At 34.9% G+C, this 17,462-nt stretch overlaps 1 protein-coding gene across 7 annotated transcripts in view; it reads left to right on the plus strand.

Moving 5' to 3' along the window:
- The window catches only part of camk2d1 (calcium/calmodulin-dependent protein kinase (CaM kinase) II delta 1), a 78,346-nt gene that overhangs the window by 48,285 nt on the left and 12,599 nt on the right, over positions 1 to 17,462 (plus strand). For 3 of the 7 annotated variants that reach the window (XM_051114266.1, XM_051114260.1, XM_051114259.1), the window contains exons 7-16: positions 1,461 to 1,563; positions 2,496 to 2,579; positions 3,500 to 3,594; positions 4,264 to 4,386; positions 5,259 to 5,342; positions 5,801 to 5,843; positions 6,512 to 6,546; positions 11,087 to 11,146; positions 13,262 to 13,306; positions 14,620 to 14,668. In XM_051114266.1, coding sequence (XP_050970223.1) covers positions 1,461 to 1,563; positions 2,496 to 2,579; positions 3,500 to 3,594; positions 4,264 to 4,386; positions 5,259 to 5,342; positions 5,801 to 5,843; positions 6,512 to 6,546; positions 11,087 to 11,146; positions 13,262 to 13,306; positions 14,620 to 14,668 — 721 coding nt within the window. The remainder of the gene's footprint in view (positions 1 to 1,460; positions 1,564 to 2,495; positions 2,580 to 3,499; positions 3,595 to 4,263; positions 4,387 to 5,258; positions 5,343 to 5,800; positions 5,844 to 6,511; positions 6,547 to 11,086; positions 11,147 to 13,261; positions 13,307 to 14,619; positions 14,669 to 17,462) is intronic. The other 4 variants (XM_051114263.1, XM_051114262.1, XM_051114265.1 and 1 more) reach the window with 2 other exon arrangements.

Raw genomic sequence — 17,462 nt, forward strand, 5'->3', positions numbered from 1 at the left:
AAGTGTTGCATTTTCTGACAGAATTGCAAGGGTGCCGATATTTTTGGCCATGACTGTATATAAAATTTGTACTTTTACATATGCAAAGAATTACATGTGTCTTGATCTGACGATTAAGGCAAACAACTGAAGTACCCTGTATGTTGAAAAATTATGCCGAAGTGGTACCCTGAGCGTTAAAAAGTGACACCGAGGGATTCTGATCAAGCATCAATATGTGACTTGAGAGTAAGAAAGACCTGCATAATTCAATTTTTTTTTATTAAAAATATAATAGTAAAGTTTGGGTTGTTTGTAAGGTATGGAAAAGCAATGACTGCATGACGGTTTGAATTGCATTAGCATGTTAGTACCTTGATCTTCCCAAGGCATAAAGTGAATGTTGAAACAACTAACTGCACCTGACAAACTAGCCTTGTGTCCTTTGCTAATGTCCTTATTGTACAATAATCACAAGAAAATGAGTTTGAGTATAGTTTTGACTTTTCCTTCCAGACTCCCCTGACATAAGAGTCTTAATCAGTGTACTGTTTATTGGATATTCAATTCTAAAAATTAATAAGTTATTTAATTAATAAAAAAAAATAAAAAATAAAAATTCAGTTACTAAAAATAATAGATTTATGTAAGTAATTACATATTATAATATGCTTCATGAATGTATTACAAGGCTCATGTGAAAGGGGTTGTCTAAAGTTTTTTTTTTTTAATTCATGGTTTGAAGTACTGTTTATGGTTTATAATTAATTCATTGATTAACTCTTTCATTCTTTCTTTCTTTCTTTCTAACATTTATAACAAAAACGACAAACGTAAATTGTCATGTGCAGTGTTGAATATTATATCATTATTTCCTCCAGTCTTAATGGGGTATGCAGAGATTGCTAGTGACCTATTAAATTTATTGACTAATAATTTTTGCTAATTTAAATATCATTCACATGGATATTATAAGATTTATGAGAAACACACACACACACACACAAAATGTTACAACAGTGTTGTTTGTGTGATTACTCTTATTTTTGAAAAGAGTTTTAAATTAACTGTTCAAAAACATTGTTCAAGTCTGGTCACAGAACTCTTCATGAGGTGCTGCATAACCCTAGAGGCTGTAATGACGTTTTCTGAAGACTTGGTTCAAAATATGTTGTTTCGGAGCTTGCCTATTTTCAGAAACCATTCTCTTGTTTTTGTTTCTGGGGGGATTGGTGGGGATTCTGGGGGGATTTAAAATTTCATAATTTTAAATCCGTTTTGTAAATTTAGAAAGAAAATTATTAACTTTCTTTTTATGGTGCATAATATTCTTAAACATTTTCTTTAAAACTGTACATTTTGACCCAAGTCTTCAGTGAGACATTGGTTGAATGAAGATGAGTGATGTCATTTGATAATTATAACACAGATAATTTGTATAAATTATATGTTGAAGCTTTTGTTTTGTCTGTTACCCAAAGCCAGAGAATCTTCTCTTGGCCAGCAAACTGAAGGGCGCCGCAGTGAAACTTGCTGATTTTGGGCTGGCTATCGAGGTGCAGGGAGACCAACAAGCATGGTTTGGTTAGTATTCACCAAATGACTTAACAACACTGGTTTAAATATGTAATATACTAATACTGTGCTAACTAGCCGAGATATGTACTGACATCAATCAAAGAATGCTAACATGCTTATATTTTCCAATTAATATTCATACGGTTAAACCTAGTCCACTTCTATTTAATATTCCTGCATGTATACATGTAATCAACATATTAAAAAAAGACATGCACATTCTTTGCCACTTTACTCTTGCAAGTGTTTGTGATGAATAAAATCTAATTACATAATGTAAAAATGTTATTAATAGTTATTTTTTGTGTTACTTTAGATTTTGAAGTGCATAATTTTTTATTAGTATTTTGTGATGTTAGGGAATGTTATAGGATAGTCTGGGGGAAAAAGTGTTTTTTTATTATTATTTTTATTATTAAATTATATATGATAAATGGAATGTATCATTCAGACACTTAAGACATGTTAGTCATTAGTATATTATTAATAATCCTTCTCTAAATAGCTTTTGCGTCTTCTCTAAAATGGCTTTAATCACAGAAAAGGATTATTATTATTATTATTATTATTATTATTATTATTATTATTATTATTATTTTATTACTACATTTTAGGTAGGTGTTGTGTGATTAGTCTTACTTTTGGACAAACCCTGATGGTGTTACCATTTAATTACAATGATCTCAAGGGCTTTACACTCAGCTCCAGTTTTCCTCTTTGGCTGCTCTCTCATTATGGGCTTTTTGCCTCTAGGGCTTGATGGGACGTCAGGGACTGAAGTTATTTTAGAATTAGGCTGCAATCCAAAGACAAAAATGCCTTAAGTAAATTCTTAAGAGAAAATTCAGAGGGAGCTCATTTTGTAGACTGTTAGAAAAAAAAACTCAGGTTTAAATGAGGTCTGTGCTATTTTTTTTATTTTTTTTTTTTTTTTGCAGGGTTCGCTGGAACTCCAGGTTATCTGTCTCCTGAGGTGTTGAGGAAGGAGCCTTATGGAAAACCAGTGGACATGTGGGCATGTGGTAGGTAACTGATCACAGACATTTTGTGGAACTTTTCTGCTGGCATTTCTGTACATAATGTTTATAACATAACAGATCCTTTGCTTTGTAGTCCTAGTTGCACTCAGATTTATTTTCACTACATAATTATATCTGAATTGGTAAAAAGAAAATGAATTAATATACTTTAATGTACATTATTTAAGTGAATTACTGTTTACCGTGCTTAAATATGTAATTATAAATTGAGAAATACAGTTTGATTGCAATAGTTGACATATTTTATTCAGTTAGTTTAATTTTTTTGGCACTATGGAGATCATAATGGGCCAGCTGTCTAAATAAAAGCTTTTTCATCTGATTTACAAATTTAAAGCTTGCCATGAGTCTCTTGCAGTGAATATTTGATAAAGCATGAAATGAAATCCAGAATAATATGAGAGTGGATGAAATCATGAGTAACCAGTTAGCAAATTATGTTTTCTATACTTGCTGGAATTGCAAGCCCATTGTAACTGTAATCTGATGAGGAAACAATTGCATTAAAATGAACACAGCTTTCAACCTGTATCTTAAATTTGTTAAGGAAAAATCATAAAATGAGTTCTATGTGGATAGGCCATTAAAATCACTCTAGTAAAATTTCAATCGCAAAAATAAATGTACAGAGTATATCTATCAGCATGTCTGTCTGCACCTCAACTGTCTTCCAGCCAATCAGATTAGAATTTGCTTATTAGAAAAGTATTTTCTATAGGTTTGTATGTAATATGCATCGGGTGGTTGGTGAGAGGTCTGTGGGTTGTCCATGGTCTCAGTCTGAGGCTGGGATGGTCTATTAAATAATATAATAAAATATGAGTATATTATATATGAATATAATATACTTTATATACCTTATACCTACATGCATTTTTCTAACTTTTTTGTTTCTTGAATAGGTGTAATTCTGTATATCCTTCTTGTGGGTTACCCTCCTTTCTGGGATGAAGACCAACATCGACTTTACCAACAGATCAAAGCCGGTGCATATGATGTAAGATTTCTTACACAGATATGCAGTATATATGTAATGTAACCATATATTCAACGTAACCATGACCATGAAAATGTAACCATGAAAATGCTTTATTTATACCTTCTTATAATACTAAATATTGTCCTCATTCATCTACTTATCTACATTTGATACTTTCTGACAGTTAATGAAGAGAAAGCAACACAGATGCAAATCATAATTTTGTATAATTTATTATGTGTTAGGCAAATCATACTTTTCCATTTGATAGTGAAGGAGAGAATAAGAGAGAATGTGCAGTCTGTTGGATTCTGTCCAGCTTGGCTCTAATGCCAAGCTGTTTAGTATTTCAGGATGAGACTAAAGTATTTCCCCAACCGCCCTTTCATATATTGCCTCATCTGGCTTCTATGGACATCGTCTTCTGGAAAGGCTCTTTTTGTTATTGATAGGACATGCTGAATTTTTTAATGCAATATGGTAATCATCTCAAAAAGTACATTAGAATAATGCAGCATCACTTTGGACAAATTTAGACCAATTGAATGTTCCATGTCAGTGGTTTTCAATCCTGTTTCTGCACATTTGGTCCCTTTATCTCACAAACTCACACTTAATTCAGTTTATGCAGCCCTCTCCTACCAAGCTAATGATCTGAGTTTGGGTGTGTGTGCTTTCTTTCCCTAGTTTCCCTCTCCTGAGTGGGACACAGTGACACCAGAGGCCAAAGATCTGATCAACAAAATGCTGACTATAAACCCTGCCAAACGCATTACAGCAGCTGAGGCCCTCAAACACCCTTGGATCTGTGTATGTCTACTCACTTTCTCTCTCTCTCTCTCTCTCTCTCTCTCTCTTTCTTCTCTCTGTCACACACACACACAAAGATGCTATTCTATCTATAAAAGGGTAAAGCATGAATTTCTTTTCTTTTCTTTTTTTTTATGTTTTGTCCCTTAAAATATGGTTAGTGAGGTACAGACATGTGCATGCACACACACATTTTTTATTATCTGCACCGTATGCACATACTATCATCAGTGTTGGAGAGCATCACTTTTATAAATAATGCATTATATTATTTTGGATTAATTCCAATAAAAGTTATTAGTTTTATTTTAATTGTTTAACCCAGTTGTGGTCATGATTGTTAATGATAACTGGGTTATGAAAATAAAAAAAAATCTTGAGAAAGTGTCATACAACAAGATGGTGAAATTACCCATTTTGTGATATGTTGATGCGCAAGTACTTATGCCATGATTGCTAGAAAATCTACAAACCATTGTCTTTTAAAAAAAAAAAAAAAGATTTATTTATTTTTCTTTCATAGGTTGTAATAAATGCGCAAATTTTTGTGTACACAAATATTATTTGTATAGAAGAAAGTTTGTTCTGGAAAGAATGATAATGGTTTAATATTCATACCTCTATCTAATAAAAAGTTGAGCTGAATTGCAAGTGGTACAACTGTTTAATAGATGTGCCCCAAATGTTTTTTGCCCCTGTCCTTTTATTTAGTTGATTCTAAATAATGTGCAGGACCTGTATCCTCTCTCTCTTTCTCTCTCTCTCTCTCTCTCTCTCTCGCTCTCTCTTTTTTTTTTTGCCTACAAAGATAGTTTTTTCAAGAATAAGTCTGAAAGAGTTGTTCATTTATTGTTTACCTGTCTGTTTCATAGCAACGTTCCACAGTGGCATCCATGATGCACAGACAGGAGACAGTGGAATGCCTGAAGAAATTCAATGCCAGGAGGAAGCTTAAAGTAAGAACAGAGTCATGTACATGCACACACGCGCAGCATTCTAATTCACAACATAGTAAATGCTAACTAATAAAGAAAATAAATAAAGAAAAATAAAAACACTTTTTAGCTCTTAATGGGATTGTTAACTGTTATAAACTGATTTGATTGTGAAAAGTAGTCTCTATAAGAGATGGATTAAAGGTAAGGGTTGAATTTTTATGAAAGATTATGAAGATAATTGTTTTCATATATAGAAAAAAAGTGCATTATATACACAAACAGCATGACTATTAAGAAAAGAAAATGTACATTTTTGCTTTATATTGACTTTAGTCTATGTGGGTTTTTAGCCTGAATGATACCATTTTAAAAAGCTTAACTAGATTAATCATTATCCACTAGCATTGTCTAATATTTTACACAGCTACCAAGACTAAGTTGATCTTTGCCTTTCTGTTCTTTCTGGACTGTTTTAGGGGGCTATCCTTACTACAATGCTTGCTACACGGAACTTCTCAAGTAAGAAACTCTCTTCGGTTTTTGCTTTTTAATAGTTGTTTGACTCAGCATAAAGTTGGCGTTATGCATTTTCATTAGAGGGCTATAAAATTAAATTAGTTAATTTAAGGTCAGAACGGCCTTCTGCAGTTACTAAACCATTAAAGACTGGGATTTAATTAAGTAAAATTTTAGTGTGCACACACTGTGTATTTCCTAGTAAATGGGCTATTTCAGTTCTTCATGTTTGCCTTTTTGTGCTTTTAGCTTGTGATATCCAAAACACCAGCAAAATTGTATATTTATCGTATCACAGTTCACATAGCAATTACAATGCGTATCAAAATAATCACCATTTATTATTATTATTATTATTATTAAATTGTGCAGCCCTATAAAAAAGTGTTTCAAAAGTAGCATTTCCCTGTATAGTGAATATTTTTGCTTGTCTTATTACAAAATCAGGGTCTTACACACAAAATATTTAATTTGCTTCTTAATCATATTTCATTACATTATGCAAATCTTTGATTACAAATCATTTGGGGGGTTTGATTTTGAGGCTAATGGATCGTGAGTGCCTGAAGCACAGTGATTGGAACTGTCATATTTTGTACTATTTTAGACATTAGTTTCCTCTTTTTATCCATCTTTATGTTCACAATTATTCTTTTCAATTCACTCAACAGGCAAGAATCCATACAAGAAGCCTGATGGTGTTAAGGTAGGTTATATAAACCCCTGAGCTAAGCATTAAACTTTGACACATACTTTATGTGTAACGGACATGAACTATTGAATAAAAAGTGGGTGACACCAAAAAAATCAAGACTATTAATTAGGTGACATAGCTTTCACCCAGTTGTATTTACTAACTGATTTGTGGCAAGTAAATGGGGATGAACCATAGTACCACTGTGTATGCATTGATGCTGCACTCCTAGACTTTCACTAAATATATCACAAGAGCTGTTTTATTTTGTACCAGTAATTACCTAGCAACCACATAAAACACCCTAGCAATGTGCTAAAATCCTTCAGAATACCATAGAAACACATTGTAAAGCACCCTAAATACTGCCCAAAATGCTGTAGCTTTGTGGCAGTGAGTGCAAAGGCAAGAACTTTTTTTTTTGTAGTTTTACTCATATTCCATAATGCCCACCAGGCATACTGCCTCTGTAGTTTTTAACCGTATATGCTATTTTTTCTTTAAATTTTTACACCTTATTTATCTATCTTTACCTCCCCTCTTTTTCTCTACTTATTTTATACGTGCATACACACCCACACAAACACATACATAATCATTTACACTGAAGTTTGCTCCTGGTTCCTGGTCAGCAACTGCACATGCATGTTCGCTTAGAGAGTTTAATAAGTGAGCATGTGCATGTGCACACATTAGTGCTCTTTTGGGTCATGGCTTCAAAAAGCACTTCTGGAGAGTCAGTGAGATTCATTGGGGACATATAGACAGATATTTTTATTTTATTTATTTATTTATTTTTTTTGGACTGGGTTTATATACAGTATTTGTATGTTGGCCTATGTATGTAATGTATATAACTGTCCTACAATTCGGTAGCACCTCTTTTTATAAACAGTGTTCATTATCTGCATACTTATTTGCTTTCAGTATTCACATTATTAATCTCTTTGTATTCTCCATTTTTTTTAATAAAATAAATAAGACACTTCTGTTCTTGAGGTCCAGCATTTAGGGTCACTGAGTAAGCCTTATTTTCATATCTCACACTCCAATTCACTGTTCTCTCTTCAAGTGATAGAAACTCATATCAGATAACACATGGGTGGAAACTATTGCCATGGTTCACAATAATGTCCACCTAAGGATGCATAGAAGAGTAAAGGACCCAATACTAAGCTCTGTGGCACTCTGTATTTTACATGTTTTCTATGTGACACCATGTCATTAACAAGAAGAAACTGATAGCAATTGGATAGGTAGGAGCTGAATTATGTTAATACCTGCCCACAAATTACATCTTAAATCTTGAGCTTATCTAAGAGAATAGCAGTGGTTCCCAACCATGTTCCTAGAGTTTCCCAACACTGCACATCTTGCAGGTCTCCTTAATCAAAAACACCTGATTCAGGTCATCAGTTCCTCAGAAGATGTTCTAATACTTGAAAGGGGTGTTTCAGACAAGCGAGACATAAGCGTTAGCTAAACTTTTAAGTTTGCATTAACCTAAATGGTTTAAAATATTTTGCTTTTATAGGTTTAATTGACACTGCAGATGACACTGTTCAGGTGTGACTGTTGTCTGAAGCCCAGTTAATTCACTAATGGTGCACACGCTGTGTCACCGGTCTCAAAAGGTTGCATCAGCTATATCAGTCCTCAAATTTCTCCTTTTCAGGAAGACATTTTATCAAGCCATGGATTTCGAGAAGCTTTTGGATTATTTTAATGTCATGTTTTAGGGACACACACATTTTTTTTTCCCTCAGGGTGGAACAGGATAGCATTCCGTAAGTGTGTGCTGCTTTGTCCTCCTTTCATTATGAGAAAGAACACACACACGATAAGTGTGTTGAGTGTTTTGACTTTCAACATGTGAAAGCAGTGTTTAACGTTTTGAACTGCATACACTAATCATTTCAAGATTAAAGTGCTTTGCTCAAGGCTGGCCTTATTGAGAAAAGGAGGACAATCCCCCATCTGTACATATTGAATATCTCCTTTGTCAGACGAACCCATTTCACATTTAGGTGTCTCTACTAATGAGATGATGATCTGAATTAGGTGTGCTTGATTACTTACAAGACTTACAAACTGTGCAGCTTTGAGGGTCCTTTAGGTCCGCAGTTGCTGAGGCACTGTATAAGCTAGGATTTTGGGGAATTGATGTTGAGGCTGTGGGGTACAACTGACAGATTTTTCTGGAACATGCACAGTATATTTCTGCAGTGGAATTTGCATGTGCCTAAGCTTGAAATTTTGCGATGCAGTCTCCTTCAGGCTTGATGTTCTCTCCACTGCTGTTTCAGACTCTTGATGGTCAGGCAGGCATTCTTCCTCCAAGTAGTCAGAAAATGCTTGAGCCCGCTCAGCCAGAATAACAGTCTAAATTAGACAAACTCTTCTTGGCTGGTAGTAGGCCCCTTAGGTCCATCAGGTCCTGGAGGTCCTGAAAACTCTACATTATCTACAGTATCTACATTCTGCAGTATGACTTAGGCCTTTATTGTCAAGTCCATGGGGACTTTCGCACCAGAAGAACCTTTTCATAGTTCCTAGAACTATTGGCATAAGTACCAGCTTTTTGTTGTGTTTGCACCGCAGGAACTAGGAATGTTTCTGGTTCTAGAGGCTCCGTTTGGGGGAACTAAATTAGCTCCTACTTCAGAGCTGGTCTAAAACAGTTCTATAGGAACTCTCAGTGATGGAAGTGTACGCTGATTGGCCAAACACATAAGAAACAATGGCTACCCGGCATTTTTAAAATGCACTGTAAACATATATCACTGTACCACCCGGCTGGCTGGATCCTAAAACTGAGTTCCAAGAACTATGTGGTGCGAATGCCTTTTATGGCGATACTGCAGATGTACAAGGCTGATCTCCTCAAGGCTGACAAGTTCCTTGAGGATAGACAAATCCCCCATTCAGGCTTATAGACATGAGGTCAAATGCTACCGCTTCCTAACCTCTGCTCCCGGAGGTGCGTTCTTGATTGGATGGCCTGAAAGTTGAAGGAGGATTGTGTCAAACTGCAGAAGTGTATTTGCCTTTCCCCTCATTGTCCTCCTGGTTGGTGGGTTGGTTTGCCTTGTGTTTCCTTTGTTCCTGTTTTCCCTTCTCTAGTTAGTTTCCCTGGTTATCCAAGAGTTAATTGATTAGTTTATTCCTATTTTAGATTAGAATTCCTTGTCCTGCACTTTGTTAGCACAGCCACGCTGTGACAATGTCATTGCATGATGTAGTATAAATATTTGTTTTTAATAAAATAGCTAAAATTCTAAATTGTAAGAGAGTGTGTCTACATACTTTTGCATATATAGTGCAAACGTATACAAAGTGGGATACAGTCTCCTTGCCCCAGTCAAGCGTAGGAGAGCTGATTATATGTGCTTTGATAAAATCTTTTCTTTTTATGAGAGGATTATAAGATTCTTGTTGCTCCATTTTTTGCTCCATTTTAGTCAATTATGCAGCAGAATTAGCACAGTGAGTAATGCATCATTATCTGGTAGCATGGTGATAATAAGGTTTTATTTTTATGTTTTACCACACCTAACGGCAGAAAAGGAAACCTAACTCTACAGAAGTTGCAATGGTGAGATGTGCTAGTTATAATAATTTCGTTATTCGTGTAATTCTCTAGTTACTAGTATTGTAGTTCATTCTGTATAGTTCAGTTTTAGATGTAGACTGAAAACCTTTTCAGTTGTGTACTTACTGTACATGAGTTTGTCCTTTTGTAAAATTCTGGATTATTTACTAGTGTAGAACATCCAAGTTTTTAAATTCATAAGGACCCAAGGCATGATGCCTGCAAATTTTTAATAAATGTCTGCTTCATATCCTTTATGGTTTTCTACATTGATCCCAACAGCAAAATAGGGGTAAGTTTAATTGGCTTAACAAGAATAAAACGAGCATTAACATGATTGTTACTGGAATATTATATTAGAGGTTACATTCAATTCTGTTGGAGTCTCTATAGGGAACACTGTATGTTTTAACAGGAGCATTTCTTCTTCTTCTTCTTCTTCTTCTTCTTAAAAACACATGTATAGTTCATCAAAAAAAAAAAAAAAAGAAGAAGACTTTGAAAGGTTTGGTAGGATAATTTGATGCCAGTGAAAAGTCTTTGCTGCTTCAAGCTGTTTAATGATCTAGTTGTTTCCCTGTAAATTACATGAACTGCTCTACAAAATTATTCTCTTGCAAACTTTAGAAATCACACTTTTATGCCTCTGAGACTTTTATGGCTTTTAAACAACTTGTCATTTCCACAGCATAATTCAGACAGAATTGTAAATGACATTTTGCATAAGTGACAGTTTCCAATGAAAAATCTGATTATTTGGCAGTCCAGTTTTGCTGTAGTTGAGGAATAGTTAATTGGTGTCAAGAGACGTCATGATCACATATCCTAATTAACTATTCCTTAAACATCCATGTAATACAAGCTGTGTAATTTCATTGTCATTTTTAGATTTTAGATTAATGGATTTCCCTTGCTTGTCTAAAGCTTTGCTTGTCTGCCTCTGTCCCCTCCTACCTATAGATCAACAACAAAACCAACGTAATCACCAGCCCAAAAGAACCTGCCCCCTCTCCTGCTCTGGTATTTTGTCTGTATGACTGTTTGTCAGTTGCTTTTTCTTACCACTGGCTTTACATTTCCCATTTTTTTCTTTCTTAGCATGTTCTTTCTCTTTTAAATCCATTCAGCACCTTCTTCATGTTTGAAATCTTGCATTAAAATAATGCAGTCAGTCAAATAATTAACAAAATTGTGTATTGTTCTGCATTAATATTATTATATTAATCTCAATGCAGAGAGAGAAAGTCCAAAGTATTTTTTAAAAATTGTACCGTGGACTGGAGTGCTAAAGGAGGTATTATGTATTATTTTCTCATATAAATAAGCACTTATGTTCATATTTATAAATGCTTAAATATAAAACAGTCATATTTAATAACTGAATAATTTTATATACACTTTATAATGGTTTAATTTTAAAAAAGTCCTAAAATGCTTAATCAGATATGTCCATTAGTCTATGCATATGCAAGTTTCATGTAATCATGAATCAGTAATCATTAACACAGTGTGTACAAAGAACACCAGTGGTGTAAATAATAAATTAAACTGCTCCATTGTACAACTGTTTTTACAGGGTATGATATGTGTACAGTCTATAGTTTGAAATGTTTGAAAGCAGTGATTTTTTCCTGATAGCAAATTTCTATCTGTTTGCAGATTTGTCATGCTGATAGTTTGGTATATCGTTAAGGGTTTTGTGCTTGTTACTAATTACCCTGCAGTAAGAATTTAACCTTTAAAATTAAAATTAACCCTACAGAGTAATGTATTTTTGGGAGGTTCACTTTGTGTCGTGCTCAAGGCCTCTCTATGTAATCACTGGTGCTTGTGTGTTTTCTAACTGTTTTTTTTTCTTTGTGCATACATGAACTAACCATGTTTTTAAAAGGTGCATCATTGAACGTGTGTTACAAGTGGACATTGTCAATGGTTTATTTTGTATGGATAAATGCTGGACACATGGATGAGTTTTTTTTTTTTTTAGATATTTCCTGCTCTACAAGTTATAACATGCTAAGATTATTATTACTAGTGTAATTTATTACTCTGAAATAGCACAAGTGAAAGTTTGGGAATGTTGTAGTGACCAAAAATGTTAAATAAGTCAAGACCAGCTTCTTTAATGTAGTAGCCATCCTTTGTTGTCTTTCATTCAAAACCTGCTGTTGTTCTTTCTTTGTACATGTTTCCCTCGGACACCAACCATTGTTTCAGTATGATTATGAGATGCATGTATGTAATGAGAACATTTGGTTTAATCATTAAAACACAACAGAATAGTGTCCTTACAATTTGGTAATTTTAATAATTAATTAATGCTCTTATGAATGAAATGTTACAATAATGTAATGTACAGCTGTCCCAATAGGAAACACAAATCAGTATGCAATAACAAAACATTACCAGCACCTGAAGCAAACCCCACAGAATTATGTTTTTGAAAGGTTGGCTTGTGTTCTTCCTGATATTTTCTTGTTTTGCTGCATGCTTTGGCTGGGTATGCTGTACTGTTGCTCTAGTGAAACGTTTTGTAGTATTTACCCATATTCCCATCTCACAATTACATGACCAGTTGTCTAAACCACTATGCTCTTGTTATTATCTAAAGTTCACCAAGCTTTGTTAGAAACCATTACTTTTAAGATTATTTGAATGTTTGAATCCTGACTTGACTATCATTCCATATCAATATCATTATCACTTGACTAATTACTACTGCTAAAGTTCTGTAGTAAATATTTTCCATAATTATGGTGCACTTTCTTAAACATTAGAAGCATTATCTTGTGTGTAAATTGCAGGACAAATTCTGAGGTTAAACTGCCATCTACCATAATAAATTTACCTAGCCTGAAAGGCTCTTTGACCCCCTGATTTTGCCTATCAGCTTTTCTGAAGGTTAAGCACTGACCGTTTGTTTAAAAAGTTTTAGGCCCTATTTTGTACCAAAATTAAGGGAAGTGGGAGTAAGCTAAGCACATTCAGGACAGTAGCATCTAGGCTGCCACCGAATTAACATGTTAATGCTTGGTGTCCTTTAACTCGTCGACTCACTACTCCTTATTCTGACACTCTTTATCTCTTATTATTCTGTTTTATCTTTCTTTCTCTTCCTATGCACCTTTATATCAGGAGCCTCAAACTACTGTTATCCACAATCCCACTGATGGAAACAAGGTATTGAGTGTTCATTGAGGTTTGAGTGTTTTTGAAATGTTAAGATAAAAGGGCTATTGGGAGTATTTTGAACTTAATGTCTAGGGCATCTGATGCATGTTGTCTGTTATCACTAGGATAATAGTTCAGTTTGTAAATATATAGCCTAGCAAGCAAAAGAGATGGAATGCACAGGAGAGTAAATGAAAGACTGTTTTTTCCTGTCAACCATCACTCAATGTTTATGGTGCAGTTTGGAGAAGAACACTATTAGTTAAGTCAGATTCTATAATTGTGACTTAGATGAAGATCATACCATATTTTATGAGTATTGAATTCCGAAATCCAAATATTTTCACAGATTTGTTCTTGCCACTCTATTCATTTCTGGAGCGATGCAGTGTAGCTTGTTTAGACTACTAGAAATAATGCCTGGTTGCAAGCACAGTTTTTGTTCTAAAATACAGTTACATTTTTTTTTAATATACAGATGCACTTTTGCATTTGTGGCATGCTGTTGATTATCAGTGCATGAAACCAGATACTTTTAGAGTTCACAAATTTGTTCTTGCTACTGTGTGTTTGATAGGGCATCATATACAGTATTTGTCAGTGACAAGTTGTCACCTTCATACTTGTGTTTATCACTGCATATTTCAACAGGGGTTTTCTTTAAATGTTTCTTCAGAGTGTCTCAGTAGTTTGGTTCACTTTTCACAGAGGAAATAAAGGTTGTTCTTGTTAACAAATAAAACAAAACACCACATGATGTTGAGATGATATAATCTTCTGGGTCATTCATCACATTAACATGCATAATTTCTATCCTATCCAAAACAATGTTAATAAAATGGATCAGATCACTTATACTGCAAAGCAGAATAAGGATTTGAATGTTCTGGAATGTATTTATTTAACCCAAAGCACCTCCTAATCAATACAGGGAGGTCAATTAACCACTTCATACCATTTGTTTTTCAGCATGATGAACATGATGAATAGGACAGGTGGCTTTGCATGGTTAAATGACATAGTGCTGTTAAAACTTAGGGTGTACTCACTTTTGTTCCCAGCTATTTTGACAATAATGGCTGTATGTTGAGTTATTTTCAGGGGACAGTAAATATACACTGCTATACAAGCTGCACATTGACTACTCTAAAATATATCCAAGTTTCATTTCTATAGTATTGTTCCTTAAGAAGATATACTAAAAACGTTGCTGAAATGTGAGGGGTGTACTCACTTTTGTGAGATACTGTATATCTCATAGAAATTTAATTGATTTAATTATTTGTTTGCTTGTTTATGTGTATATTTTTGTTGCCTTTCAGGAATCATCAGAGAGTGCCAACACCACTATTGAAGATGAAGACATTAAAGGTACAGCTGAACCTAACACAGACTTGAGTTGTACAGTATAAGTTGGTACTGTGTGGCCCAGCCCATTGTTACTTTACACTTATATGTATAATGAAATTTACACCATTTAGTGAACAGAAAAGGGATCCTTCTCAGAATGGAAATATTTGTGCTTCAAATTTCCAGGATTTTAAAGAAATATTTAGGTTGAAAACACTACTGCTGAACTTTCCTGCCTCTGGCATAAAGTAGTGGGATGCACACTCCTCCCATCATACACCCCACCAGTTTTTGGATTAGTGGTCAATAATTCTGTTTTTTCCGTAGCTGATTCTTAAACCGTTACTATTACATGATAAATATCTTTAATAAAGCATTTTACTGTACTAATGTACTGTGTCATGCTATAGTAGTGGAAACATACAAAATGAACATCGCTGATCACCTGTTTCCTGCATGTGCAATATATTATTAGTTTGACCCGCTGTACCCACCTTGATGTTCACGGTTGGTGAATATCTGTTGAGATGAAGCTTTTTATTTTAAGCTTCTCACATGCCTGCTTACTTTCTGTTCCTCTTTTTTGCTGTTATGAGCTTTAAAGGTAGAATAATAATTCTGTTCTGTCTCTTTAATGCAACTGTGTGGTCTTGTGTAATTATGTGTAGATTAGCTTGTGTGGCATAAATGCAAGTGGTGTTGTGACACTTTGTGTGTGCATTTGTGCCATGATTTTTAATGGCATTCATTTTGATTATTAACATCAAGTTGTAAAAGGTTGAATCTCATTACACTTGTTAATTTTTAGATTAACTTGTCATATTTTTATATGTATTTTTAATACCCCATACAGTGGTGGGGAAAAAAAATATTTGATCCCCTGCTGGTTTTGTCCGTTTGCCCACTGACCGAAAAAAAAAAAAAAAAAAGAAAAACAGTCTATAATTTTAATGGTAGGTTTATTTGAAAAGTGAGAGACAGAATAACAACAAAAAATCCAGAAAAATAAATTTCAAAAAAGTTATAAATTGATTTGCATTTTAATGAGTGAAATAAGTATTGGACCCCTTCGCAAAACATGACTTAGCGCTTGGTGGCAAAACCCTTATTGGCAATCACAGAGGTCATGTGTTTCTTGTAGTTGGTCACCAGGTTTACACACATCTCAGGAGGGATTTTGTCCCACTCCTCTTTGTAGATCCTCTCCAAGTCATTAAGGTTTCAAGGCTGACGTTTGGCAGCTCGAACTTTCAGCTCCCTGCACAGATTTTCTATGGGATTAAGATCTGAAGACTGGCTAGGTCACTGCAGGACCTTAATGTGCTTCTTCTTGAGCCACTCCTTTGTTGCATTGGCCATGTGTTTTGGGTCTTTGTAATTCTGGGATACCCATCCACGACCCATTGTTAATGAGGGAAGGAGGTTCTCACCCAAGATTTGACGGTACATGGCCCTGTCCATCGTCCCTTTGATGCGGTGCGGTTGCCCTGTCCTCTTAGCAGAAAAACACCCCCAAAGCATAATGTTTCCACCTCCTTGTTTGACGGTGGGGATGGTTTTCTTGGGGTCATAGGCAGCATTCCTCCTCCAAGCATGGCGAGTTGAGCTGATGCCAAACAGCTTGATTTTGATCTCATCTGACCACAACACTTTCATCCAGTTCTCCTCTGAAGCATTCAGATGTTCATTGGCAAACTACAGACGGGCCTGTACATGTGCTTTCTTGAGCAGGGGGACCCTGCGGGCGCTGCAGGATTTCAATCCTTCACGGCGTAGTGTGTTACCCACTGTTTTCTTCGTGACTATGGTCCCAGCTGCCTTGAGATCATTGACAAGATCCTCCCATGTAGTTCTGGGCTGATTCCTCACCGTTCTCATGTTAATTGAAACTCCATGAGGTAAGATTTTGCATGGAGCCCCAAACCGAGGGAGATTGACAGTTATTTTGTGTTTCTTCCATTTGCGAATAATCGCACCAACTGTTGTCACCTTCTCACCAAGCTGCATGGCGATGGTCTTGTAGCCCATTCCAGCCTTGTGTAGGTCTACAGTCTTGTCCCTGACATCACTGGACAGCTCTTGTGTCTTGGCCATGGTGAAGAGTTTGCAATCTGATCGAGTGATTGCATCTGTGGACAGGTGTCTTTTATAAAGGTAACAAGCTGAGATTAGGAGCACTCCCTTTAAGAGAGTGCTCCTTATCTCAGCTTGGTACCTGTATAAAAAACACCTGGGAGCCAGAAATCTTGCTGATTGATAGGGGATCAAATACTTATTTTACTCATTAAAATGCAAATCAATTTATAACTTTTTTAAAATGCATTTTTCTGGATTTTGTTGTTGTTGTTGTTGTTGTTGTCTCTCACTGTTAAAATAAACCTACCTTTAAAATTATAGACTGATCATTTCTTTGTTAGTAGGCAAACATACAAAATCAGGGGATCAAATAATTTTTCCCCCACTGTATTTTTCTTTGCTTAAAGAAACCTATTTGTACAGCATCTTTAAGATTTTTTTTTGTACAGACATATCCCCCTTACAATTCCTAATCTTAAAAGGAAAAAAATCATACTCATATGAACTACAAAAATTATGCAGTTGGTTCCTGAGTATTTGAAACCATAATGTCAAACCCGTGGAGTGTTTTGTTTGTTTGTTTTTTTCAACAAAATGCACACATAGAACTTAAATAAGTCTGCAAAGTGTGAAAGATGAATGTGTTTAAATGGGAGATATTTCTGTGCCATTTGTCTTTCTTTTCCATTTCATTCATGTCTTTGTTTTCAGGGAATGCCCTGCAAACAATATGTATATC

Source organism: Labeo rohita, chromosome 7, assembly GCF_022985175.1.
Source record: "Labeo rohita strain BAU-BD-2019 chromosome 7, IGBB_LRoh.1.0, whole genome shotgun sequence".
Classification (NCBI taxonomy): domain Eukaryota; kingdom Metazoa; phylum Chordata; class Actinopteri; order Cypriniformes; family Cyprinidae; genus Labeo; species Labeo rohita.